Consider the following 26,963-nt stretch of genomic DNA (forward strand, 5'->3'; position numbering starts at 1 on the left):
GCTGAAAAAAAAAGACAAGGTGTTTACTCAACAGCAGCAGTATTTGGCTTTGAGAGTGTAGCTTGTTTCTTCCTCCTCTAGGCTGACAAGTTCCAGATGTACGTGAACTACTGTAAGAACAAACCCGACTCCACCCAGCTCATCCTGGAGCACGCTGGACCCTACTTTGACGTGAGTGTTGTCTTCCACCATTCGTCTGTATTGAAAAGGAGTGCCTCGCCACGCTCAGTCATGTCCAATCATTGTTAAAGACTTGGTGGGCCTCACATCCAATCCCAGCACTGGGATTTATTTTCTTAAATGTCATCATTTCTGTCTCCGGTCACAGCATTGTGTTACTATTTGTGCACCTTGCAGGAGATCCAACAGAGGCATCGACTGGCCAACTCCATTTCCTCCTACCTTATCAAGCCTGTACAGAGAATCACCAAGTATCAGCTCCTATTAAAGGTAAGACAAAATGTTGCTGGCAGCAGGACATTACGGCTCCCCTAGGGAGACTATCTCCATGGTATTTGTTGTCATGATTTTTAACTCTCTCTCTCTCTCTCTCTCTCTCTCTCTCTCTCTCTCTCTCTCTCTCTCTCTCTCTCTCTCTCTCTCTCTCTCTCTCTCTCCCTCTCTCTCTTTCTCTCTCTGTGCATGTGTGTTTAGGAGCTTTTGACATGCTGCGAAGAGGGTAAAGGAGAAATCAAGGACGGTCTGGAGGTGATGCTCAGTGTTCCCAAGAGAGCCAATGATGCCATGCACCTCTCAATGCTGGAGGGTGAGAAACACATGCTGAAAGACCACTTCGTCTAACACACTGTCATATGTCAAATTGTATGTTTATCAAATAATCAAATCATATTGTACATCAAATCTGATCTAGTACCGATCTGTTTTCCACTCAAACATTTTGCCAGAGGGCGGCGCAGTGGTTAGTGCAGTCGCCTCACAGCAAGAAGGTCCTGGGTTCGAGCCCCAGGGTTGCCCAACCTTGGGGGTCATCCCAGGTCATCCTCTGTGTGGAGTTTGCATGTTCTCCCCGTGTCTGCATGGGTTTCCTCCGGGTGTTCCAATTTCCTTTCACATTCCCAAGACATGTAGGTCAGGTGAATCAGCCGTACTAAATTGTCCCTAGTTGCGAATGTGTCGGCCCTGGGATGGACTGGCGGCCTGTCCAGGGTGTGTCCCCCGCCTGCCGCCCAATGACTGCTGGGATAGGCTCCAGTATCCCGTGACCCTAATTAGGATAAGCGGCTTGGATAACGGATGGACATTTTGCTAGGATATGATGACGAATCTTAGTTCGCCTCAGTTTATGTCCGACAATACCACATATTTTTGAGTGTTCTCACAGATGAAAAATCAGAGGCTTTGTATACAGTAGAAGAACAAGACAACTTAGTTTGTTCAACCAGAGTTTTAAAACTGTTTGGCCCTTACCTCAGGTAACCTGCAAAACAACATATTCAATCACATTTCACAACAATCCATAGATTAAGCACACAAGGGCACCTCATATAGTTCACCAAGCTTTGCTGGGGAGGCTGATAGTGCAAGAAATCAGACAGAGGACCTTTCATATACAGCAGGTTCCTTTAAGCCATTGGCATTCTCAACCACCAGTTCTCAAACATCTCGGCCTGGGTGTGGAGTGGAGCCAGGGTCCTGGACTATGGCCAGGGCAGCTAGCGATCCTTTTGGCCATACTAACAACAAAAAGTGCATGTTGTATGAAACATGCAATTTGTCTCCAATCTTTGAAAGGCTAGTACATAAATGGAGGTAAATTCTCATGTGCATATCATACCCAGCCAGGCACATGCAAATCCAACAGGCGGCTTGCAGCCTGGAGAGTATCGTAGGTGTCACAGATGGTTGTGGGGACACTAGTGGATGGGTTATAAGCAAGATAAGTTCTTCTTTTTTTTTTACCCCTTTTTCTCCCCAATTGTATCTGGCCAATTACACAAATCTTCCGAGCTGTCCCAGTCGCTGCTCCACCCCCTCTGCCAATCCAGGGAGGGCTGCAGACTACGACATGCCTCCTCTGATACATGTGGAGTCGCCAGCCGCTTCTTTTCACCTGACAGCGAGGAGTTTCACCAGGGGAAGTAGCGCGTGGGAGGATCACGCTATTCCCCTCAGTCCCCCCCCCCCCCCCCCCGAACAGGTGCCCCGACCGACCAGAGGAGGCACTAGTGCAGCGACCGGGACACATAGCCACATCCGGCTTCCCACCTGCAGACACAGCCAATTGTGTCCGTAGGGATGCCCGACCAAGCTGGAGATAACACGGGGATTCGAACTGGTGATCCCCTGTGTTGGTAGGAAACGGAATAGACCGCCATGTTACCCAGACGCCCAAGATGACTTGTTTGATAGATTAATAAGTATCACAAGTGGTTGCGGGAAGAAAAATCTGAACAATAGAGATATTTATTGTCTGGTGTAAATTATATTCACCCACATGATGTCAAGGCAGAAAGCAGGTGCAAGATGTCAGTTTGATGTGAAGTTTGCCTGCAGCGTAGCAGGTTACACGCTATTCTTGTCAGTTCTGGCTGGATGATATTACCTCTTGGGTACCCACCTAGTTTGGTTTGCAGTGTATTTGTACTTGTCTGTGCCACCCTCAAGGAGGCCCCCTACAGCAAAGAGATGGCACAGATGTACTGGACTGGATTTGAGTGAAGGAGGTCAGATTCTTCCTGGTAACTAACCCCTTCCTTTCCTCAGGTTTTGATGAAAACATCGAGTCCCAGGGAGAGCTGATTCTCCAGGAGTCCTTCCAGGTCTGGGATCCGAAGACTCTGATCCGCAAGGGCAGAGAGCGCCACCTCTTCCTCTTCGAGATGTCCCTGGTCTTCAGCAAAGAGGTCAAGGACTCAAACGGCAGGAGCAAGTATATCTACAAGAGCAAATTGTTTGTAAGTAGACATTTGGAGAAAGAAAAAAAATCAAAATAATTTTCTCTGTTTTTGAGATGTTTTGCTTGGAGTCTAACCTACTAATAAATCCAGTCTGGAAATTGGATGACCCTTTGAATTTTGGGTAAACATGTTCATGAAGAGTTATTGCAACTTAATAAAATCCAAAAATAGTGTTGCACTGTCTGTAAAGGAGCGCTGCGGTCAAGCCCAGATGTAAGTCGGGTCTTGAATAACACCACTTCTCTAAAAGTGTCTGACGTGTGTAATGCATCCCCTCCTTTCTTATCTTTTCCTTATTTGCCCCCACCCCCCCAGACGTCAGAGCTGGGGGTGACGGAGCATGTTGAGGGAGACCCCTGTAAGTTTGCTCTTTGGGTGGGACGCACGCCAACCTCGGACAACAAGATTGTGCTCAAGGTAGGACTCCTTCCCGGTTTCCTCCTCCTCCTCCCCTCCTCTTGTGTGATTGCATGAGCAGCTTCAGGGCAGTCGAGAAGCTTTCCTTAGCCACAAGATCCTCTCTCTCTCTGTCTGTCTGTCTGTCTGTCTGTCTCTCTCTGCCCCCCCCCCCCCCCCCCCCGTGGTCTTCTCTCTCTGTCCATCCCCCCCGGCAGTCTGTTTCGATTAGTCCCTGCCTAGCTTTACTCCATTTTGTTAACAGTTGCATCTGTATATCCGGGGCTGTTATGTTGTTGTTTTTTCCTTGTGGATGTTTGTATCTCTGAATCTCTCTGTCGGCTAACATGCTTCCACCAATGCTACTGACCCTGATCTCAGCCACTGAACACCTACTACACCTACACCTGCTGCTGCTTCTTCTTCTCTTTATCAGAGAGATTGGGTGGCTATAAATAAATGAAAAATTAACATCTCATGATTTGACGGTTATTACAGAAGGAGGAAACTACTCCTCGCTGTGTCATATCAGCAGCTTTCTCTTTAGAATAACTTCTCAAATTCCATTACTGTTTTGTGTGTGTGTGTGTGTGTTCTTGTACTCATATTTGTGAGGTGCAGTGTGAGTCTTTAACCTTCGGAGTGAGGACATTTTGGCCAGTCCTCACTTCTTTAATTTAGAGTTTGATTTGGGTTTAGAGTTATGTTAAATGTAGGGTAAGGGTTTCGGTTGGGCATGTAGTTTTGATGGTTAAGGACCAGGGACTTAATGTAGTCTGTGAGGGGTCCTCACAAAGATAGAAGTACAAGACTGATTTTGTGTGTGTGTGTTAGGCTTGGGCGATTGGACAAATGTATTGATGATTGGCTGAGTCCAATCAGCGGTTGATGTTTTTTTGGGGGGTTTTTTTGTTTTTGGGAATTTTTGTCCTTTTATTTTGCTACCTTAATGGTTTGCCTCCTCGAGAATTCAACTCGGTAAATAATTAGCTTGTAAAGCACAATTCGAAGCGTGCACAAATAGGAAAAAGTGGTAGTTGGGGTTCTTGTTGCGCTGATTTCCGACAAGTCTTTCACAGAACAGGACAGTGACTGCGGTGGCTAAATGACAGTTAAGCTGTCTCTAGTGGCTGCTGTCCAATTGGTTGGTGCTGAGAAGCAACATCAGTTCATAAAGCACGTGTGAGAACGACACCAAAAACTGTACATCTAGTTAGAAACTCTTGCCGACACTACTGTTTTGCATGACGGAAAATGTCTTCACTTAGGTCCATTGACTTGCTGGTTACATGCAGTTTAAAACCAAAATAATGGGCGTCCGGGTAGCGTAGTGCTCTGCTCCGCTGCCTACCAACAGGGGGTCGCCAGTTCGAATCCCCGTGTTACTGCTGGCTTGGTCGGGTGTCAGCACAAACACAATTGGCTGTGTCTGCGGGTGGGAAGCCGGATGTGGGTATGTGTCCTGGTCGCTGCACTAGCGCCTCCTCTGGTTGGTTGGGGCACCTGTTCGGGGGGGGAATAGTGTGATCCTCCCATGCGTTACGTCCCCCTGGCGAAACTCTTCACTGTCAGGTGAAAAGAAGCAGCTGGCGACTCCACATGTATCGGAGGAGGCATGTAGTAGTCTGCAGCCCTCCCCAGATCGGCAGAGGGGGTGGCGCAGCGACTGGGACGGCTCAGAAAGGGTAGGGTAATTGGCTGGGTACAATTGGGGAGAAAGGGGGGGGGGGCAATCCAAAAAGCAAATGGCTGGTGCACACTCGGGGGGGGGGGGGGTATATTGGCAATCACTGATTATTGGGCTGATGGTGTCTGGTAGGGAAATTTTATATATCGCCCAACCCTAGTGTGTGTGTGTGTGTGTGTGTGTGTGTGTGTGTGTGTGTGTGTATTGGTGTCCTTCAGTTGATGGCTGAAGTAGGTAGAATTTAGTGTCAGTCGTTGGAAAAGCATGTTGCCATAGTCCTAACATGTTCCGTTCTGATTGTTACAAGTATAAATGTTGTGTACTAAACTACAGACTAACTGCTGGCGAGCATACGCTGTTCTGTGTGCGTTGTAAACGAACCCCGTCTCATCACTAATGACACACGTTCAAACAACCCATTCCTGTGCACGGTACATTTGATTGGGCCCAAACGATCAACGCAAACTTATCAGTGTTGTACGTCTTGCCGTGCCGAACCATTTTGTTGCCATCAAAGAATGTGCTTTTACCTTTTCTAAAACCAACCCAGTGAAATTCTCTATTCTATATTTTAACCAAAGCTAAGTCAGGGATGCAAACATGGAGCCATGGTGAGTAACATCTAACCTCCCAATACAGCCCTCAGCCACTTCTCACGAGTCTGGAGAGGTTTCCTTCTCTCGGAGCCTCTTAAAGTCCTCTCAGCTGGAACAGCTGTAGAACAGGGTGAAAGAAGAGCGTTTGGTCCTAAATACTAGTCTTCTTCCACCCACCTAGCTCTCTGACATTGACCAATACATTGGAGATGGGAGGTGAAGAGAGAAGGGTGACCTCAGACTCCTGAGACATGCTTCTAGACTTGAATAAAAAGTTCAAAACCATTGTTCATTTCTGATTGACCTAACCTTTGACCCCCCCCTTGCCCCCTGTCATCGACCAAATGCAGGCGTCGAGCATCGAGAACAAACAGGACTGGATCAAACACATCAGGGAGGTGATCCAAGAGCGCACCATTCACCTAAGAGGAGCGCTCAAGGAGCCCATTCACATCCCCAAGGCTACCACAGCCAAGCACCACAAGGGCCGCAGGTACACACACGCACGCGCACACACATACACGCACACACACACACACACACACACACACACACACACACACGTGCATTTCCACCAACACGTACTGTATGCACATGTATGAGCGCGGATCACAAACACAGTAAGAGACAAAACATTTATCATGTGTGTATCCGATTTAGGGATGGGGAGGACCTGGACAGTCAAGGTGAAGGCAGCAGCCAGCCAGACACCATCTCTTTGGCCTCTCGTACCTCCCAGAATACACTGGACAGCGACAAGGTGAGATTGCACACGCACGTATTCATGCATAGACGCATCAGAAGAACTGGAGTCATAGAGGATACACACTCCACATTAAAACGCTTCCTGCTTTAAATGAGGTGGAGCAATCAGCTGGGTTATATGTCAGCATGGGGCACTGAATTGGTAACGCGTTAGCTGAGGCTTACTGATGACCCACCTTCTTATTCTAGCTCTCGGGTGGCTGTGAGCTAACAGTGGTGATCCACGACTTCATGGCGGGCAACAGCAATGAGCTGACGGTGCGCCGCGGCCAGACGGTCGAGGTGCTGGAGCGTTGCCACGACAAGCCTGACTGGTGCCTGGTCAGGACCACCGACCGCTCCCCAGCCCACGAGGGCCTGGTGCCCTGCTCCATGCTCTGCATCGCCCACTCCAGGTCCTCCATGGAGATGGAGGGCATCTTCAACCACAGAGGTAAGCAGGTTGGAGTGAGGGGGACCACTGGTCTGAAGAGAGGAGGCCAAATGTGTGCTGTGTTTGAAGGAAGGATTGTTACAGATAAAGGAGGTATTTTGCATCTTTTTTACCATCGCGTATTTCATTTTCTCTCTCTCGCTCTCTCTCTGTTTTTCTATTTCTCAGACACCCTGTCAGTCTGCAGTAATGATTCCATCATGCCAGGGTCATCTGCCACCCTCCAGCCAGGACATGGCATGGGTTCCCACACCTCTCCTGGGCCCAAGAGGCCAGGTACACAACTACACCAGACCTCCTCAGCCGGGTTGGCTCTGAAATGCTCCATTTCATCGCTTTAATTCCTCCATAAACACCCTTAAACGATGAATCCTGTGCAACCATCTTCTCTATAAGCCTTGAATCCTTTCCTTAATTTAATTAAAACCAAGCTGCCTGTGCTGTGTCGTTTCCAAGGCAACACCTTGCGCAAGTGGCTCACCAGTCCCGTGCGCCGGCTCAGCAGCGGCAAGGCAGATGGCCACGTGAAGAAGCTGGCCCACAAACACAAGAAGAGCCGCGAGGTGAGGAAGAGCGGGGAGGTGATGGCGGGCTCCCAGAAAGACTCAGATGACAGCGCCGCCACGCCTCAGGATGAGACCGTGGAGGAGGTGGGCAGGGAGACATGCTGCACGTGCACACGCCAACTGCCCACAGACACACAAGCGCACATTCAGCTTTTCTTTCTGTTGCTGTTTTATTGGTCCTGCATAGCTCTGGAAAACAGACAACCATTTTATAATTACTGCTCACATGGAACATTGGATCTCCAAAACATATCCTGTCCCAAAAGGAGGGTGCACATTTGCAGTTTGTGGACCATCTTCCATATACACGCAGGGTGGCATGAAGAGTAGTCTGCAGCCATAGTTAGAGCCGACCAGACAGTCACACTGGCTGGAACAGCAGACTGAACAGATGACCACAAATAAGGAAAACCTGTAGAAACACCACCTTGCTCTCACTCCCTCACCACACGCAGACAGGAAGCGTTCTCACAGGGCTCGCCGCCTAACGTCTCCCACATGCGCCGATCCGACATCTGAATCTCAAACGCTGCTGTGTGTGTTTACAGAGGGTGCGGAACGAGGGCCTTTCCAGCGGGACGCTGTCGAAGTCCAGCTCGTCGGGGATGCAGAGTTGCGGGGAGGAGGAGGGCGAGGAGGGCCCCGACTCGGTGCCCCTGCCTCCACCCATGGCCATCCAGCAGCACAGCCTGCTCCAGCCCGACTCCCAGGATGACAAGGTGAGGGGAGGGCCAGGGGAGCATGGGGCGCCAAGGGGAGAAGAAGAGACAGAGGACATGACTAGAAAAAGGGTGGCTGTAGAAACAGAGAGGAGGGGTGCGGGGTAGAGATTGTTGGAACAGAGACAAAGGGGCAGAAGAGAGAGGGCAATGGGGTCAGAGGTCACATTAGGGTATGGGAGTCAGAGGGTAGGAGTAGGATTCAGTTGTTTGATTCAGGAATTTGTCTTAATTGTTGCAACAGTTAACTGATGAGGCAGATGAAGATCAAGTCAAACTTCTTATCAAACTAACCAGTCTTGTCAACCTTGAGTGGCATCCATGGTCAGCTCATCGACATTGTGGTCTCTAAGTATCACCAGTGTGTACTAATACTACTAATGGTGTTAGTAGACACTGTTGAGGCAGGAAATAGCTGAGTATTTACTCTTGTATCACGAAGGCTGAAATAGAAAAGCACTTCGTAGCCATTAAACAGTGCTACTGTCATTTTTGAAAAAAACCAAACTGGAGGGCAGCTTGACATTTTAGGTTGTTTTAGTCCTAGCTGTCCAGTTTTAAACCACTGCTGTATCTAAAATTTCTCTGGGGAGAAAGCAGATCTCTTCTTCTGCGGTTTCTCTTTCCTGTCACGGGTTGAGTTGCTGGTTCCTTCTATCTCTCTACAGATTACATTTTCATTCATTTCTTCTCAAAAAAGGACATTATTGAGACTCCTTGTTGACATCCAGGTGGCGCGGCGGTCTATTCCGTTGCCTACCCATCACGGGGGATCGGTGGTCCGAATCCCCGTGTTACCTCCGGCTTGGTTGGGCGTCCCTACAGACACAATTGGCCGTGTCTGTGGGTGGGAAGCCGGATGTGGGTATGTGTCCTGGTCACTGCATTAGCTCCTCCTCTGGTCAGTCGGGGCGCCTGTTCGGGGGGGAGGGGTAACCAGGGGGAATAGCGTGATCCTCGCACGTGCTACATCCCCCCTGGCAAAACTCCTCACTGTCAGGTGAAAAGAAGTGGCTGGCGACTCCACATGTATCGGAGGAGGCGTGCGGTGGTCTGCAGCCCTCCCCGGATCAGCAGAGGGGGCAGAGCAGCGACCGGGAAGAGTGGGGTAATTGGCCAGATACAATTGGGGAGAAAAAGGGGGGTCAAAAAAGAAAAAAATAGTGCATTGTGTGTTTGTATTATTCTAAAATGACGGGGTTCAGGCCTCACAGAAGGCCTCGGGTAGACCAGGTCTCCGTGTAAGCCGGGAACCCTCTGACACTAATTTCTTTTTTCTCTTTTGTTTTGTTTCCTGGTTGTATTGTTTGCTGTTTGCCACGCTGTAGCATTACCTTGATTTATGTCCTGTCTTTGCTTTGTCTCAGTTTCCATACCTGTCCATCTGAAAGCCCCGCTGTCCCCCTCTGTCTGTCCCCTGTCCAGTCTCTTCAGTTTTCTCTCCCCGCCCCCCCCCCCACACACACACACACACTTTGGTACTTTCCAGCTTTAGTTGCTGATTTCAAAAGCATTTCTTAATATTTTTTTTATGATTTCGGTTCTCATGACAGTTGGTTGAAGGGCTTCGGAGGTAAGATTTTTTTCCCCCCCTCCGATTTTTTTTCCTTCTAAACTCGGCCATTATTCCTCTTCTAGAAACTGAGTTTGTCTACCTTCCATACTTCTTTTAGAAATCCTCTCCCCCCCGCTTAACACGTTTCGCTTAGCTTGTCAACTTTTTCCGCTCCTCTTTAACGTCTTCGGAATAGAATTTCCTCCTTCAGACTCTTTTTTTTTTTTTAGCCTTCAGTTCCTTTGAGCGTTGCATCGTCCGCCTGGTGTTCCTTCAGCACATAGCTCTGAATGGGCAGTCCAGCGACAGACAAGCGTGCGTGTCAGGAGGAAGTGTAAGGATGTAGAAGTCGTATCCGGCAGCTCTGGGTTTGACGGCACTACTTTTCACGGCGTCAGGGCGTAATAAACGGGGGGGGGGGGGTTTGGCTGCTAGTTCTTAAGACCGCTGAATGGCCGGGCTCGTGTCCGGCGGCGGTTCTGCAAGGCCGTGCTTCGTTTCTCACCACTAGAGGTCAGGGTTTCCTCGCTTGGAGCGCCACGGTACCGAGTTTTGGATTCCCGGTCAACTGCATGGACAGCTCCTACTACCCCGTGTCGGGATAAATAAATAAATAAACAACGTGGCATGGCAGGGTGAAGCCCCCCCCCAAACTCCCCTACCCTCAACCTCCTCATCCCTTCATCACCAACCCCCGCTCCGCACGCCTCTCACCCCACTCATCCTCACCCCCCCCCACCCACCCTCTGTGCGTTAACCTCATTACCCATGCGAGTAATTGGCATCTAAACGCTGGCGAGGCCAGAAGGCACACAGAAAACCCAATTGGGGAAAGTCTTGAAGCGCAGCACAGCAAGGGTGAGAGTCTCCTGATCTATTCCTCTTTTATTCTGTCTGTCACATCTTTTCTTTCATTCTGAAGGCTGCCCGTCCTCACTCACACCTCACACGAAAAAAAGAGCATTTCATGAAACCTCGTTATTCATACTTTTTTCTCCTCCCCACCTTTCTGATCACCTCTTTCTCTTTCTTCCTTCTTCGCCTCTAAGGGCTCATTTCACTTTCACCCCCCACACCTTTTTTTTTTTTTTTAACCTTTTCATCGGCATTCCTCTCAGTTTTATTAACCTTGATTTCTTTGTTCCTTTTTTTTTCCCAGCCGTCTTTTATTAAAGACTTGTCTCCTCACATCGGGGTTTGCCATTTGTCTCTGAATCTCTGTCCACATGGGGACACGAGTCTTCTGACTTGTACCAAAAAATCTGAACACCTAACATCTCTTACTAGTGGCGTTGAACATCTCAACTTTTGCTTTTGATTCATTTTTACTGCCTTGGCCATTTGCCCACTCAAATAACTACAACCAGTCCTTCACTCATGACAAAACATGATGTTTTATGAAGAAGTGCATCTTTTTTTAAGGGACTCTTTATTCTGCCTGTCAGCCACTGGCAGTCCTGTGATCCAGTGATCTTTAGTTCTTTTATAAAGAAGTAATACAGTCAGTCTTAATGTTTTATGAACCGGTGTGACTCACAAAAGCTGTCAGAATTCAGATTCATTCACCTTTAAAGTTTTGCAGTAAATCAGATAATTCATGTCTTCTAGTTTATCTTCTAGTTTACTGGGAGCAGCTAGTGAAGTTATGGTGTCAGGATTAAAGTTGCTGACTGGGACAAGCCAATATAAATAATGAGCGAGTGTTTTGTCTCGTGCTTTTATAGTATCCTTAAGAATGTCAGTCCCTGCTGCCTAACGCGGCGTCCCAGGATGAGTAGGGAGTTGTGTACATATCAGCAGGAGACCGTCGCTGTGCAGAGAGGACAGACGGGTTGCATAATGTCAGGTTCTTACTTCCGTCTCCCACCTTTTATGTCTCCGTTTCTGCTCAGACATCCTCTCGTCTGTCAGTCCGTCCGTCCAGCTCGGAGACCCCCAGCGCGGCGGAGTTGGTGAGCGCCATCGAGGAACTGGTCAAGAGCAAGATGGTAGGAATAAACACGGCAAAACGAGCACACGACAGCCTTTGTGTTGTGTTGCTGTCCACACTCCTGTATGCAGCTGTCTTTTGGCTAATAGTTGTTTGTCCTTGCTAAAATTTGGATTCGTGGAAGGCGTCCGGGGGGCGTGGCAGGCTATTCCGTTGCCTACCAACACAGGGATCGCCGGTTTGAAGCCCCGTGTTACCGCCGGCTTGGTCGGGCGGCGCTACAGACACAATTGGCCGTGTCTGCGGGTGGGAAGCTGGATGTGGGTAGGTGTCCTGGTCGCTGCCTCCTCTGGTTGGTCGGGGCGCCTGTTCAGGGGGGAGGGGGAACTGGGCGGAATAGTGTGATCCTCCCACGCGCTATGTGCCCCTGGTGAAACGCCTCACTGTCGGGTGAAAAGAAGCAGCTGGCGGCTCCACATGTATCAGAGGAGGCATGTGGTAGTCTGCAGCCCTCCACAGATCGTCAGAGTGGGCGGAGCAGCGACCGGCACGGCTCGGAAGAGTGGGGTAATTGGCGGTACGCAATTGGGGAGGGAAAAAAGGGGGGGGGGGTCCCCAAAATAAATAAATAAATTTGGATTCGTTTTTATGTACGTTAGTCATGTCAAATGGTCCTTGAGTTGGTCCATGTGGACCAAGTCCACCTGCAGACTCACTGGACCGTCCTCTGGATATGTGCACTTGCTGAACACCTCGCATGTTAGATAAGTTGTGAATTTGAGATCCGTCAGCACCAAACTAATTAGATTGGACTCAGGAGTCTCTCTCACACACACACACACACACACACACTCATTTCCACTCGTTTTCCATCTCTTTGTGCTTCCTTGTGGGCAGGCTCTGGAGGACAGGCCCAGCTCACTGTCGGTAGAACCGGGGGACAGCAGCTCCACCTCCTTCAACCCTTCTGACAACTCCCTCCTCTCCTCCGCCTCTCCCATCGACGAAATGGACGAACGCAAGACCAGCACCCTTAAGAAACGACAGTACGCCCCACTCCTCACCACCCCCTTTCCTCTCTTTGTCCTTCCTTTCTTATGCTCGCGTGTCGCGTTGTTCATGTTGTGGTTATTATCGTGTTTTTGCGTTTGCTCCCCCCGTTGTATTTTCGTCCAACCGTTTTCTCTTCTTTGCAGTTACATACTGCTGGAGTTAGTGGCTTCTGAAAAAGACTACATCAAGGACCTCAGCCTGGTGGTGGAGGTGGGTGCATGTGCATTCATGCTCGGTCTGTGCAGTTATTGTGTAGTTGTATAATGCACTCTTAGTTTCTGTAAATAGTCATCTGTGTATGATGGCACAACAACGTTGGAGCAGGCCTCAAATCCTTGAAGCTTAGGATGCAATGATGGTGATTAACACGGATCACGGTGACAAGCAAAATAATCACGGATAATACCTCAAACCTTGTTGTGCAGTTCTTGTGTGTGTCCCTGTCAGTTGGTCTGGGTCTTTTTGGGCACATCAGTGAAACACATCCCCTAGCTGTGTCGAATTGGGCTTCTGTTTACATCTGGGCTTGTGTGTTTGCCCTTCAGGGCTATATGAGCCGAATGAAGGAAGAGGGTGTCCCCGATGATATGAAGGGCAAAGACAAGATTGTTTTCGGCAATATCCACCAAATCTACGACTGGCACAAAGAGTAGGCATCCCACACACACACACACAGAAAGAAGTGAGTGAAGTGTTTTCTCAGTGGTTTTTGTCAGCTCAGCCCCTCTCTGTCACGTCGCTGTCTCCTTCAGTTTCTTCCTGGGCGAGTTACAGAAGTGTTTAGAGGAGCCTGACCGACTCGGGCCGCTCTTCGTCAAACAGGTTAGTCTGACTGCGTCGGTATCTGCTTGTATGAGACTTACAGTTGTACATCTGGGGGCAGTCTCTCTCTCACACTCTTCTTTTGTGCGTATGTCCCCTGCGTGTCTTCTCCCTCAGGAACGAAGGTTAAACATGTACGTAGTTTACTGCCAGAACAAGCCCAAGTCGGAGCACATCGTCTCAGAGTACATCGACACCTACTTTGAGGTAAAGGCCTGTTATTTAAACGTCCACATCACACAGCGGTCTCAAAATGTCTGCCTCTGGCTAGTGATCTAACCTCTGACCTTTGACCCTGCGTAGGACCTGAAGCAGCGTCTGGGCCAGAGGCCGCAAATCACGGACCTGCTTATTAAGCCGGTCCAGAGGATCATGAAGTACCAACTGCTACTTAAGGTTGGTGCTGCTACCGTACAGCAGGGGGAGCCAGAGCACCAATTCCGCCATATTCTTGGGTCTTAGCCGCAGTTGGCGTCTGTACTATGCTGCTGTAATGCAGCGTAGTACAGACTGCCTACACAATCGTGTCCTTTTCCTCCATTTTGAAATTACAGTTCTGTTTCCTTTTAATAGTCAAGTGTAAGCCTATGATATCTTGCATTGTCTGCTTATTTTAAAACTGATTTATGTATGAACTGTTGTTCTCCAACTTCTGTCTATCTGGTTTGGACTATTTCCCTCTTTCACCAATATTTCATACAAAAAAAGTAGATCAAGTTTCTGTGACTGCTTCTTGACATGAATCGCATAGTGTTCTTGGAAACATCCCATTAATATGTTGTGTTATATTCAGCCCGCGCACAGCAGAATGGCTTATCTTGTGTCTGGGTCAAGATTATTACTGAAATATCACATAAAGGGTTGGGATAATTATTTGTTACTCCAGAAACAGCTCCAGTCTTAATGTCACAATTTTCCCTTTCAGGATTTCCTCAAGTACTCAAAAAAGGCGGGTCTGGAGTCTGAGGATTTGGAGGTGAGCTACAGTACAGCTACCAGACCTACCATCTACTTTCCAATGCTTCATCCAGAGCAGTTCAGCGCTTCAACTTTTATTCATTTGTGACCTTTACAGAAAGCGGTGGAGGTCATGTGCATAGTCCCGAAGAGGTGCAATGACATGATGAATGTCGGCCGTCTTCAAGGATTCGATGTAAGGAATTGTGCTGCAGTGTAAATGATCATAATAACCACTGCCACTGCACAAGATATTTCAGGAGATTCTCCATCACCCTCCCCTATTACTGTTTTCACTCCAAACACCGCACTCACATCTGACTCCCTCTGTCACTTCACCGTACCCCTTTTTCTCTCCTCTTTACCACTCCTCTCTTTCCAGGGGAAGATTGTAGCCCAGGGCCGACTGCTGCTCCAGGACACATTCATGGTGAGCAACCCGGAGGCGGGAGTCTTGCCAAGCCAGATGAGGGTCTTCCTTTTTGAACAGCTGGTCATCTTCAGCGAGTCCCTGGACAAGAAGAGGGGCTTCTCCATGCCCAGCTTCCTGTACAAGAACAGCATCAAGGTAGCTTTCCCCAGCCCTGTACCTCATTTCCCTTCACTGCTCTGTAACTACCCACAAAACTAGCTAAACTAAAACCAGTACCCCAGAATGTATGGGATCTCTCTCTCTCTCTCGATGCTAGTTGAAGATGCATTTGAATGTCAGACTTACAATTGTGAACTCTCATCCTTCTGCCTGGTGTGCTTCTAGGTGAGCTCTTTGGGCTTGGAGGAGAACATGGAAGGCGACCCCTGTACATTCATGCTGACGTCCCGCTCTACCAGCAGCAGCAGCGAGTCCTTCATCCTCCACTCCTCCCACCCTGGAGTCTGTCAGGTGTGGATGTTGCAGATCAGCCAGATACTGGAGAGCCAGCGCAACTTCCTCAACAGTAGGGATCCACAAACACACGTACACACACACACAATGGACTTTATGCAAGAGTTGCCACTTAAGTACTGCCTCCATATCCCTCCCCCACCCCAGCTCTCACCTCCCCCATAGAGTACCAGAGGAACCACGTAGGGGCAGGCGGCGGGCCGTGCATGCCCAGCGTGGGAGCTCCGTCCGGAGGCAGCAGCGGGTCCAGTGTGACCCCGTCCAGTGTCAGCAGTGGTTTTCAAAGCGGTTCCATCCCTGCAGCCTCCCAGGGGGGCTCACGTCGGCCTTCCAGGATCCCTCAGCCCTCTCGCCTGCCCCAGCCCCTACGCCACCACCCAGGGGCCGACTCAGACGGCCCCAACAAGATATCAGGTAAGTGATCCTTCTCCATGCTGTCAGCGTGTGTTTTAAAATACAATCTTAAAGCTTCTACGAGGAGTTTTTCACTCATTTTTTATCAGTCTCGATATAATTTTGAAGCCTCTATATGACCGACATAAGCGAATGAGACCAGAAGATTCGATATTACTACATAATGACTCCAAATGTATGTCACTGGATCGGATTCCCCACAAAATCTGAAGAAATTATTTACAGCACACAGAAGAGATACACAACTACAATTGGAGATGCGTACATTACCACATCACTGTATATCTTGCATACAGCTGTTTTTCCAAAACACCATTATATCGCTCACTTTTCTGTATAAAACACAGGCACCAGCTATCGGATGGGAAGTATAGACCTTTGTGAGTCGTTCTTTCACAAAACACGTCCGTGCAAAGTAAAAAATCCAAAACTCCTCATAGCAGCTTTAAAAAGGTGTTTTTCGTACATCATGAGGAGAGACGTGACTGAGGTGTGGGTTTTACTTATTTGTGATCTAGGTCCGTCGCCCCGTCCAGTTCCTCTTCCCTCGCTCCCTGCAGGGGGTAGTCCCAAGGGGAAGCGCCCCCTCCAGGTCCCCGGCGACCAATCGCAGACCCCCACACCTGCAAACACTGTAACCCCCATCCCCCGTGCCACGGTGGGACCCTTGCCCTCTACACCCACCTCCAAACCTCGACCGGGCACCATCTCACCAATGGCCTCGCCTCTGGCCACCCCTGCCTTTGGCAAGGACATCCTTCCCCCTCCCCCTCCCAGCCCTAGCCATAAGTCTGGATCTGGATTCTGGAGCTCCATGCCAGGTTCCCCAGCCAGCCGGCCTGGCTCCTTCACCTTCCCGGGGGAGGCGGGGGAGGCCCCGGCCCGTCAGGCCCAGAACCAGACCCAGACCGGCTCTGGATCCGGGAGTCAGTCCCAAACCCACAGACACTCTACGCACAGCAAAGAGGCAGACCGAATGAGCACTTGCTCATCAGCCAGCGAGCAGTCCATCCAGTCCACCCAGAGTAACGGGGTAAGACTCCTGCCCACTCCCGGGGCGTCGGCACGGCCTCGTGCCGCTCTCACTAACCCACGGTAGCGGGGAGGCCCGGTCTGTCCTGTCTGCTGTCTCTTGTCCTGCTGCAGCCGACTCTACTAATCAGCCCTCTACTGTGCACTTCTCTGGCAACTGTCACTGCTTTTCGACATAACCCTCTGTTAGACTTCACACACTCTCTGGGGACACGTCGACAGAGTCGGCTTTCATTGTTTCTAACACTTTCCTAAGGTGCCGCGCTTTACTAGTAGACTTCGTCCAACCATCTTAAGGTGATCCTAACAAACAAAGCTTGTACTAACACCTGGCTTCACCCACCCCACCCCATGCTCTCTTCCTGGGTGTGCTTCTAAAATCACGTTAATTCAGCCGTTAACCTGTGACATTTTGTGGATTTTTCCATCCACAACACATGGGAGCGAGCTCTTCTCATGCACTTTTTCTTCAGGGCTCAACAGTGCGAACATTTCACTCGTCTTTGCGACTAAAAAAAGATGTGTGCAAACTGTAAAATGTATTTAGGAGCACATGTGAATAAAAAAATTCAGCCCGAGCAGCCCCCCCCATGATAGCGGTCACTGCACTGAACCAATGTTGTCAGCGTGAAAGGACACCACTTCTGTACAAACAAACAAAAAAAAAATGTAGAGGGAACACACAACTATGCACATCACATGGCCACATGGTTCGCAACCTTGCCGGTTCGAATCCAGCCGGCGACCTTTGTTGCATGTCATACCCCTTTCTCTCCCAGTGTTTCCTGTCAAAACTATACTGTTGCTGTCAAATAAAGCGGAAATGCCACACACAAAAAATCATAAAAAAAGAGTGAACAAACATGCAGTGAGCTAGCTAGGTGGCTAAAGACTTCAACAAGAAGCTGTCTTGGAGTGTCCACAACTGAAGACTTGATGTGGATCAGCTTGGAGGAGCCTTCATTAGATCAATGTGATCCCACTCCTGGGCAGCATGGTGGCGCAGTGGTTAACGCGGTCGCCGCAAGGCAATAATGTCCTGGGTTCGAGCCCCAGGATAGTCCAACCTCGGGGGTCGTCCTCTGTGTGGAGTTTGCATGTTCTCCCCGTGTCTGTGTGGGTTTCCTCCGGATGCTCCGATTCCCTCCCACAGTCCAAAGACATGTAGGTCAGGTGAATCGGCTGTACTAAATTGTCCCTGGGTGTGTGTGTCGACCCTGTGATGGCTTAGTGGTCTGTACAGGATGTCTCCCCGCCTGCCGCCCAGTGACTGCTGGGATAGGCTCCAGCATCCCCGCAGCCCAGAGAGCAGGATAAGTGGTTTGGATAATGGATGGATAGATGGATCCCAGTCCTGCTGTGGACCACTGGCTGAGCTCAAAGTGGGCCAGATGACCCCTTTAGATAAGCTGCTGGACCAATAACATCCTTTGTGTCCAAACGGACTAAGCAGGCTTTTTTTATTTTTTATGTTTTTGGTGTTTAGAACTAAGAATTACTTTATTATAGACCATCCATACTATTTATACAGTTTAAAGTATAAATAATTACCTAATAAATAAAATTTTCAGCCGAAATAATTAAAAGCTAGTGTACTTTTAGTATTTAAATAAATCATTCTGCTCGTCTCCTCGTATCCCTTTATTAAGGAAAAACACATTATTTGATAAATTTTCACTGCGCCCATAAAATTTTTAATGTGCTCCCACATTTTTAAACTCCTTGGGGGGGGGGGGTGTCAAGCCCTGTTCTAACTTCTACTCCTCTCATACTTTCACCTGGAGTGACACAGCAAAGGTTGTTTGGAGTGAACATCTTCATCTTCCTCCTGATTAGTTTGTAAAGAAGACAATGGCACACCCTTTTTTTTCTTCTCTCTCTCTTGTACTTCACTCTGACTTTTCCTGAAAAGTACCTAAAGGGCAGTTCACAAACAATGGTTTCTATTTCCAGTTGCCTTCTGTATCTTTTCTTCTGTACCCTTTCGTCACTGCTTTGACCTTTTTCTTCACTTTGTTCCCTGGGATGCCCTAATGCAGAATAATAACGTTTGTGTGTAACACTGACTTGTTGAAATTATGTGTTATTGTAGTCATGCCATTTAAATTTGAAATTTAATGATGTGAAGAGGCTCATGTGTTAAGGTAGGGAAGTGCTTTGTGTTCACACCTCTCGCTGTCTCCCCCTGTGGCGCAGAGTGAAAGCAGCAGCAGCAGTAGCGTGTCCACCATGTTGGTGACCCAGGACTACGTGGCGGTGAAGGAGGATGAGATCAGCGTTCTCCAGGGCGAGGTGGTCCAAATCCTGGCCAGCAACCAGCAGAACATGTTCCTGGTGTTCAGGGCAGCCACCGAGCAAGGCCCCGCGGCCGAGGGCTGGATCCCCGGATACGTGCTGGGACACACCTCAGCCATCATCCCCGACTGCCCCGAGGGAACCATCAAGTAAGGAGAGGCTCCTGGCATCCGTCGGGGAATGGGGAGTGTGGCATTTCCCGCGGGCGGGCAGCGTACTCAGAAGGGCAGCCTGTTGATCACGCTGCTTATATTATTCATATTCAACTTGTGAAATGTTCTTCATCTCTCTTTTTAAAGTAATCATAAGCTTGATTACCCATAACTGGCCATAGTGTTGTTTGTTGTTGTTGTTTCCTAGCAGGCTATATTTTGGATGTATTTTTATTGACTCTTACTTGACTTGATTTCTGTCTTAACTCTTATATACTCATGAGGCTAGCATTAGCTAAGATACAGCTGGTACTGGTTATTATACTCTCATCTCATCATCATATATCATCATTGGCGGCACGGTGGTGCAGTGGTTAGTGCCACCGTGGACAACCCCGGAGTTGTCCAACCTTGGGGGTCATCCCAGGTCGTCCTCTGTGTGAGTTTGCATGTTCTCCCCATGTCAGCAATGGGGTTTCTCTCCGGGTGCTCCGGTTTCCTCCCACCATCAAAAAGACATGCGTGTTAGGGTTAATACTCCTGTCTGTGCCCCTGAGCAAGGCATGGCAAGACGAGCTGGAGTTGGTCCCCGGGGTTGCCCACTGCTCCTAGCTACACAGCTAGGATGGGTTAAATAGGGAGAAAGAATTTCCCCATGGGGTCAATAAAGTATCTCAAAAGAAAAAAAATCAAAAAATTCTGATTTATCACAGTTCTGTATAGTAAATACTACATATAGCTAATAACAAAACTGGTATCTCTTGAGTACACAGTATTGTGAACGGTACCACTCTAACAACTCTAGTCAGCCTGTCTTGGATTATGGTCATTATACTTCTTTAAGACATCTTTATTTGTTGAACACCAACTCTGTATCAGAGCACCCCAGGACAAATGTAAAATAAGAGAATTGGGGGGGGCATCCGGGTGGTGTGGCGGTCTATTCGTTGCCTACCAACACAGGGATTGCCGGTTTGAATCCCCGTGTTACCCCCAGCTTGGTCGGCTTCCCTACAGACACAATTGGCCGTGTCTGCGGGTGGGAAGCTGGATGTGGGTATGTGTGCTGGTCGCTGCACTAGTGCCTCCTCTGGTCGGTCGGGGCACCTGTTCAAGGGGGGGAGAAATAGCGTGATCCTCCCACGCGCTACGTCCCCCTGGCGAAACTCCTCACTGTCAGGTGAAAAGAAGTGACTGGCGACTCCACATGTATCAGAGGAGGCATGTGGTAGTCTGCAGCCCTCCCTGGATCGGCAGAGGGATGGCTCGGAAGAGTTGGGTAATTGGCTGGATAAAACTGGGGAGAAAAAGGGGGGAAAAAATGAATAAAAATAAAGTAAGAGAATTGGGCTTTGACTTGTTTACCAGGACCAGCCAACTAAACATAATGGTCATTTGGAAAAACCATGGGATGTGGTCAGAGATGCTCATGACAGTCTCGTTGTATGTTCTGTGTGTATAGATGATGAAATGGAGGCAAGGGGGCTATGTACACAGCAGACATTTTAGTATTTGCTGTTGCACAAAGACAAAGTTGAGGCATTAGCTATGTCTCTGAATGCTATCGTCCCCATATTGGTGCCATCATACATGCATACCCAGTAGACATTTTCATTTGACTTGGACCCTTTCTGTCTCCAAGTAGAAAGTCTTCATCCTGGCACACGTCCCTGCGCATCCGCAAGAAGTCTGAGAAGAAGGAGAAAGAGGGGAAGAAAGAGACCAAGCTGGTTGAAAATGGTTACAGGAAGTCCAGAGATAGCCTGGCCAATAAGGTTTCCGTAAAGGTAAGTTGACCCTTACCCCTGTGCTTGAGAATACACTACGTGATTTTTCTCTCTTACTTTTTAATTCTATTCGATTTTATTTTTTAATCTTCCCATGCTGAACTTTCATCGGTCGTTATGAGTGTCTGTTGAGATTTGTCCTTTCAAGTCAATATTTATATCATGATACTCTTAAACCAGAACAAGATGGAAGAGTTTAAATTCCAGAAACTTCCAAACTACACATTTATTGGGCATCCGGGTAGCGTAGCGGTCTATTCCGTTGCCTACCAACACAGGGATCTCCAGTTCAAATCCCCGTGTTACCTCCGGCTTTGTCGGGTGTCCCTACAGACACAATTGGCCGTGTCTGCAGGTGGGAAGCCGGATGTGGGTATGTGTCTTTGTCGCTGCACTAGCATTTCCTCTGGTCGGTCGGGGTGCCTGTTTGGGGCGAGGGAGCTGGGGGGAATAGCGTGATCCTCCCACGCCCTACGTCCCCCTGGCGAAACTCCTCACTGTCAGGTGAAAAGAATCGGTTGGCGACGCCACATGTATTGGAGGAGGCATGTGGTAGTCTGCAGCCCTCCCCAGACTGGCAGAGGGGGTGGAGCAGCGACTGGGACGACTCGGAAGAGTGGGGTGAGGTAATTGGCCGGAAACAATTCAGAGAAAGAGGGGGGAAAATCCAGCGGGGGGGGGGACTACACATTTATTGGTGATGACTAACATGTCCATCATGACTTCCTCAAACTGGCCCCAACTCTGTCGCAGCCGGAAAGTCATCATGTTGGCCTAATGGTGGCTAAAATCAGCCTTAAATATGTGTAGTGTGTCCCCAGTCTTAGGAAATATGCTTGGATGAATTATTCAAATTTCCATCTAACATTTTACTCTTTCTTTACAGCTTTTAAATCCCAACTACATCTATGATGGTAAGTATAGCTATGTTTGCCTTTGTGCCTATACATAGCATGGCATTAGAGGAAATTAGCAGCCTGAGATTCTGTTTAATCACTAATTTCCTCTTTTTCTCATATTTCCCTGAAAATTATAAACTGTCCCTAGTCACAGTATTCACTACTATGTGTCGAGACTTGATCGTTGATTTTTTTCATTAATAAAATGCAATACTCGACTTCCCTTAATGATTCAGTTGCTGTGTGCAGGCTGTTATGGAAAACCTTTGACCTTGCCCTCCCCCTCCAGTCCCCCCAGAGTTCCTCGTGCCTCTGACTGATGTGACATGTGACAACGGAGAGAGCGTCACCCTTAGGTGTAAGGTGTGTGGGCGACCCCGAGCCACTGTCACCTGGAAGGGACCCAACCAGAGTAGCCTCACGAACAACGGACACTTCAGCATTGCCTACAGGTAACACAACACACACACAGATGTATGCCAATACATTTGTCCCTTTTTAAGGAACTCGCTCAGTGATACATGATGTTTGAATCTACACAGCAGATGTGACTTTACCTTCATGTGTCCGTTGCAGTGATACGGGTGAGGCGACCTTGCGTATAATCGGCGTCGCCTCTGAGGATGACGGCGTTTACACGTGCGTTGCTGCTAATGACCTGGGCAGCGTTACATCGTCGGCTAGCCTCAGAGTATTAGGTGAGGGCAGCACACACTTGCGTAACCTCTGGAGAATCGCTAATGTCGACACAGCGGCTCATTTAAGTCGCACTTCCTGCTCTCACGCTTAATAAGAGATACAACTAGAGCACAACAAGCCAGGTTTTCATTTGCTGTATACATCATTTAAATGAGACCCTGAGTTGATTGCCTTTTCTCGTTGATATTTGTTCCAGCTGTGTCCCGTGATGGAGTCAGGGTGAGCTGGAAAGACAGCTTTGAGTCTCACTACACTGAAGTGGTAGAACTGGGCAGGTAATATACACAACCAGTAGTACTTCCGTAGTGCACACGCACATAAAAAATAGACAAGTAGACACAGATATATATATATTTTACCTTTTCCTTTGTTCCAGGGGTCGTTTCTCAGTGGTCAAGCGGTGCGACCACAGAAGCACCAAGCGCGTTGTGGCGGTCAAGCTGGTCAACAAGAAGCTGATGAAGAGAGACCAGGTGACCTGCGAACTCAATCTGCTCCAGAGGCTCCAACACCCCCACTTGGTCAGTCTGATAGACACCTACGAGACCCCCAGTAGCTACGCCCTGGTTCTGGACTTGTGAGTATGACCTCACACCAAACACACTCGCTCATATGAATGGGTATTTTAAGAAAATCATGCAAATGATTTGACCTGTATATTTTAAACAGTTGGCAAGCAAAGACTTAAACAGTTAATGACCTCAACAGTTTCTCATTAGATGTACTTTCATGTCAGAGTAGTCGATGACTTTTTCAGACTCGTCGTACTTATAAATGCACAGCTCGTTAGCTTCATGACCCTTTGGCTCCTTTACTTTTAATGACAGGAGAACATGTGGTGTTTACTTGGTTTGTCTTAGGGTGGACCAAGGCCGTCTCCTGGACTACATTGTGAGCTGGGGGAATCTGACAGAGGAGAAAGTGGCCTGCTACCTCCGGGACATTTTAGAAGCTTTACAGTACCTACACAACTGCAGAATAGTACATTTGGACATTAAAGTATGTCATTTTACTTATTTATTACATCTCATGTTGACTGATGAATTCCTTTTGGCTCGAACTTGTGTGTAACACGGCCTGGACTTGAATGGATGGTCCTGAATGTCATTGACTTTGACTCTCAAGTAGAGCTGGGCAATCTGGTCAAATTCAGATTTGACCAGAAATGTAAAGTGCTTTGAGTGGCTGTTGCAGCTAGAAAAGTGCTATATAAAATGCAAATTGATTGATCAACATAATATCAATATTGTGATTTGAGACCAGCTATCATCTAGTATTTTGTTTGGCGTAATATGGTGATATAACTTAAATTTGCTCGCGGGGGGATCGCTGGTTTGGGGATCGCTGGTTCGAATCCCCGTGTTACCTCTAGCTTGGTCGGGGATCCCTCAGACACAATTGTCCGTGTCTGCTGGTGGGAAGCCAGATGTGGGTTTGTGTCCTGGTCGCTGCACTAGCGCCTCTTCGGATTGGTCAGGGCACCTGTTCGGGGGGGGGGGGACTGGGGGTAATAGCGTGATCCTCCCACACGCTACATCCCCCTGGTGAAACTCCTCACTGTCAGGTGAAAAGAACCGGCTGGCGACTCCACATGTATCGGAGGAGGCATGTGGTAGTCTGCAGCCCTCCCCGGATCGACAGAGGGGGTGGAGCAGTGACCGGGACGGCTCGGAGAGTGGGGTAATCGGCCAAATACAATTGGGGAGGAAAAAAAAGGAGGAGTGGTAAAAAAGGAAAATTGCCATTCTCTGGTCTTAAAGGCTGCATCACAGTAAACTGATGAAGTTTTCTGAACTTGTCCATGTTTTAGTTGAGTGAAATGAACAACGAATGCTTCTACCAACTTGGTCATCATGTCCACATTAGTAACAATCATTTCTCAACATTTTCTTGTGTGCAAATAACTTATAAAAGCACCAAGTGTCAACCCCAAAATATTGCTGTTATCAATATCAAGGTATTTAGTCAAAAATATTGTGACACGCTGTCAATATCACAGCTCTACCCTCAATATATTTTGTGTAATGTTCTTGTTGCATGATGTAAGAAACCTTAGGATGGAATGATTTAATGAAGTGATAGGAAAACTGAATTGAATTAATGTAGCTGATCCACTCTCCGCCTCTGTTCTCCTCAGCCTGAGAACCTGCTGGTGGCCCACAACTCCAGCGGCCAGCCTTTGGTCAAACTAACAGACTTCGGTGATGCCGTCCAGCTGAACAGCGCCCATTATGTGCACCTTCTCCTGGGCAGCCCCGAGTTCGCCTCCCCCGAGCTGGTTCTTGGAGAGCCGGTGTCCCTGACCTCTGACCTGTGGAGCCTGGGGGTGGTGACCTACGTGCTGCTGAGCGGAGCCTCCCCTTTCCTGGACGAGAGCACCGAGGAGACGTGCCTGAACATCTGCCGGCTGGACTTCAGCTTTCCCAGGGACTATTTCCAGGGCGTCAGCCAAGGGGCACGGGACTTTGTCTGCCTGCTGCTGAGGAGGGACCCCAGCAGGAGGCCCCCAGCTGGGCATTGCCTCCAGGAGCCCTGGCTGCAAGCAGGCCTGGCAGATGGCTGGAGCAGAGCAGAAGGCTGCCTGGATACGGCTCGCCTCATCTCCTTCATAGACAGGAGGAAACACCAGACGGACATGCGGCCCATCGGCGGAGTGAGGACTTTTATCCAAAGCCGCCTCCAGCCCCAGGTCTGAGCGCCTAAGGAAAGAAGGATGGATTGCACAACTCCAAACTAACCCCACTGCCCCCTACTGCCTTACGCCTTTTCATGGATCTGGCCAGACTGGACAGACAGAAGCATTGTCGGGAGACCGATTGGCTTTTACAAAGTCGAAGACACCATGCTTGTCATCATGGGTGCAAAGACTCGTAGGGGCGATAGGTTCCTCTGGAATTGGGCATGTTGATGACCTAGGTGAAAATTGGAGGGGAACGTAATGATTGCTGATCTCATCCTCTTTCGTAGAATGTCGACTTATTAAAGTCCTGTAGTCCTTTTAGCCAATTAAATGGAGACCTCTCAAGGTCCAGCGCCAATCAGAGCCCTAGAGAACGGAGTTCTCAGCCAATCAAACAAAGATGGATGTCCTTGCCTACTGCTGCTTGCTGGTTTCAACTCAATCTGATTTTATAATAAAATGAAGAAAAAAAAGTAGAAAAAAAACAAAACTATGAAGTAATTTATTTTCCATTTTGTGAGTTCAAGCCGATCAAACAAAAAAAAGAAAAAACAAAAAAAACAAAACCGGAAAGAGAAAGCCACAAGATCGAGTCTTGACACCACTGCACAAAGTAGCAGAGCTTTCAGGAGAAAGCGATGCAGACGAGCTGAGTGATGACGGTGAGAGAGCGCGCTGTTGCCCTCATTTCCTGTTGCGAGAGAGGGGGGGGGCGCTATGTTAGCTCTTTCACAATAACAAACTTTAGAGACTTTTAAGAAGCACCCCTTTCTTATTGAAACAATGGAAAGGAAGATACTGTCCGTACATTTTCAAGAACGTGTTTGAGAAAATAAATAAAATGCCAAAAAAAAAAAAGAAAAGAAAAAGGACGATAGAGAATTTTCCTTCATTGAAAGTTGCCGTGCTACTTGGGACTCTTGTAGACATCCTGGCCCCCTGAGACCAGTTCTCCGGGGCCTCGGGTCAAGCCTCTCAAACTCCCGGGACATTTCTACACCTGACCCGGAGCTTTTTTTTTTTTTGTTTTCCAACCGCTGCGCTTAAACAGTATGTACCGAAATCTACGATACCATGAATACCACATCGCGAGTAACTATGCTGCACTGTCCGGTCTCCGAAACAGAAACGATAGACTTTAAAAAAAAAAAAAAAAAAAGGATTCATCGTTTGCTTTTTCCTTAGAACAAAGTTGTGTTGCGCAGATATGAGATGTTTTACGCCTTACTTTGTACATAGACTCCAAACTGCCTTCTTTTCCCCCCTCGCGCTCAAAATGGAGACCTTGCCCGTTGGGGGCGGGGCTCTGGGAGATCTAGATTGCCATTGGGCGGCAGAAGCTCGAGTGGCAGCAAGGGATCAACCAGACGATCGGATGGGGGGGGAGAGGGGGGGTCAAAGATTTTAAAAGATTTCTTTTAAATGCACTCATTGTATGTTACGTTTCTGATTCTTATCATGTGCAATGTTGCGGCTTTAACATTTTATGCAACTATTTATGAAGACATCTGTTGTATCTGTAATAAATCTAGAGAAAAGCATGTACTTGGTACTGCGAGCACTGCTGGTAGTTGTGTTTATTTGGTCTTTTTTTTTTTTTTAGAGTATCACGACTTCCAGGCCTGAAATCCGCGTTCTTCATTATGGTGCGATCAAAATGATCGAAAGTTGTTTTTTTTTCCCCTCCTTTTCTTTTTTGTGCTGTACGCTTCTCAGTACTTA

General features: G+C 48.4%; 1 protein-coding gene across 3 annotated transcripts in view; it reads left to right on the plus strand.

The window, feature by feature from the left end:
- Positions 1–26,805, plus strand: part of LOC130128896 (triple functional domain protein) — a 95,873-nt gene extending 69,068 nt beyond the window's left edge. The window contains exons 30-62 of one of the 3 annotated variants that reach the window (XM_056298668.1): positions 82–171; positions 358–450; positions 655–766; positions 2,725–2,915; positions 3,234–3,335; positions 5,948–6,090; positions 6,258–6,357; positions 6,552–6,795; positions 6,964–7,071; positions 7,252–7,445; positions 7,910–8,080; positions 11,528–11,623; positions 12,463–12,611; positions 12,762–12,828; positions 13,164–13,267; positions 13,371–13,440; positions 13,558–13,647; positions 13,744–13,836; positions 14,366–14,416; positions 14,516–14,593; positions 14,780–14,965; positions 15,155–15,335; positions 15,431–15,697; positions 16,216–16,730; positions 18,926–19,173; positions 20,819–20,963; positions 21,850–21,877; positions 22,152–22,314; positions 22,439–22,560; positions 22,758–22,836; positions 22,938–23,138; positions 23,422–23,560; positions 24,699–26,805. In XM_056298668.1, coding sequence (XP_056154643.1) covers positions 82–171; positions 358–450; positions 655–766; positions 2,725–2,915; positions 3,234–3,335; positions 5,948–6,090; positions 6,258–6,357; positions 6,552–6,795; positions 6,964–7,071; positions 7,252–7,445; positions 7,910–8,080; positions 11,528–11,623; positions 12,463–12,611; positions 12,762–12,828; positions 13,164–13,267; positions 13,371–13,440; positions 13,558–13,647; positions 13,744–13,836; positions 14,366–14,416; positions 14,516–14,593; positions 14,780–14,965; positions 15,155–15,335; positions 15,431–15,697; positions 16,216–16,730; positions 18,926–19,173; positions 20,819–20,963; positions 21,850–21,877; positions 22,152–22,314; positions 22,439–22,560; positions 22,758–22,836; positions 22,938–23,138; positions 23,422–23,560; positions 24,699–25,256 — 5,178 coding nt within the window. In that variant the 3' untranslated portion in view covers positions 25,257–26,805. Of the gene's footprint in view, positions 1–81; positions 172–357; positions 451–654; positions 767–2,724; positions 2,916–3,233; positions 3,336–5,947; positions 6,091–6,257; positions 6,358–6,551; positions 6,796–6,963; positions 7,072–7,251; positions 7,446–7,909; positions 8,081–11,527; positions 11,624–12,462; positions 12,612–12,761; positions 12,829–13,163; positions 13,268–13,370; positions 13,441–13,557; positions 13,648–13,743; positions 13,837–14,365; positions 14,417–14,515; positions 14,594–14,779; positions 14,966–15,154; positions 15,336–15,430; positions 15,698–16,215; positions 16,731–18,925; positions 19,174–20,818; positions 20,964–21,849; positions 21,878–22,111; positions 22,315–22,438; positions 22,561–22,757; positions 22,837–22,937; positions 23,139–23,421; positions 23,561–24,698 lie in introns of those variants that run through there. The other 2 variants (XM_056298669.1, XM_056298671.1) reach the window with 2 other exon arrangements.
- Positions 26,806–26,963: the final 158 nt, after the last annotated feature.

This window comes from Lampris incognitus, chromosome 18, assembly GCF_029633865.1.
Source record: "Lampris incognitus isolate fLamInc1 chromosome 18, fLamInc1.hap2, whole genome shotgun sequence".
NCBI classification, from domain to species: domain Eukaryota; kingdom Metazoa; phylum Chordata; class Actinopteri; order Lampriformes; family Lampridae; genus Lampris; species Lampris incognitus.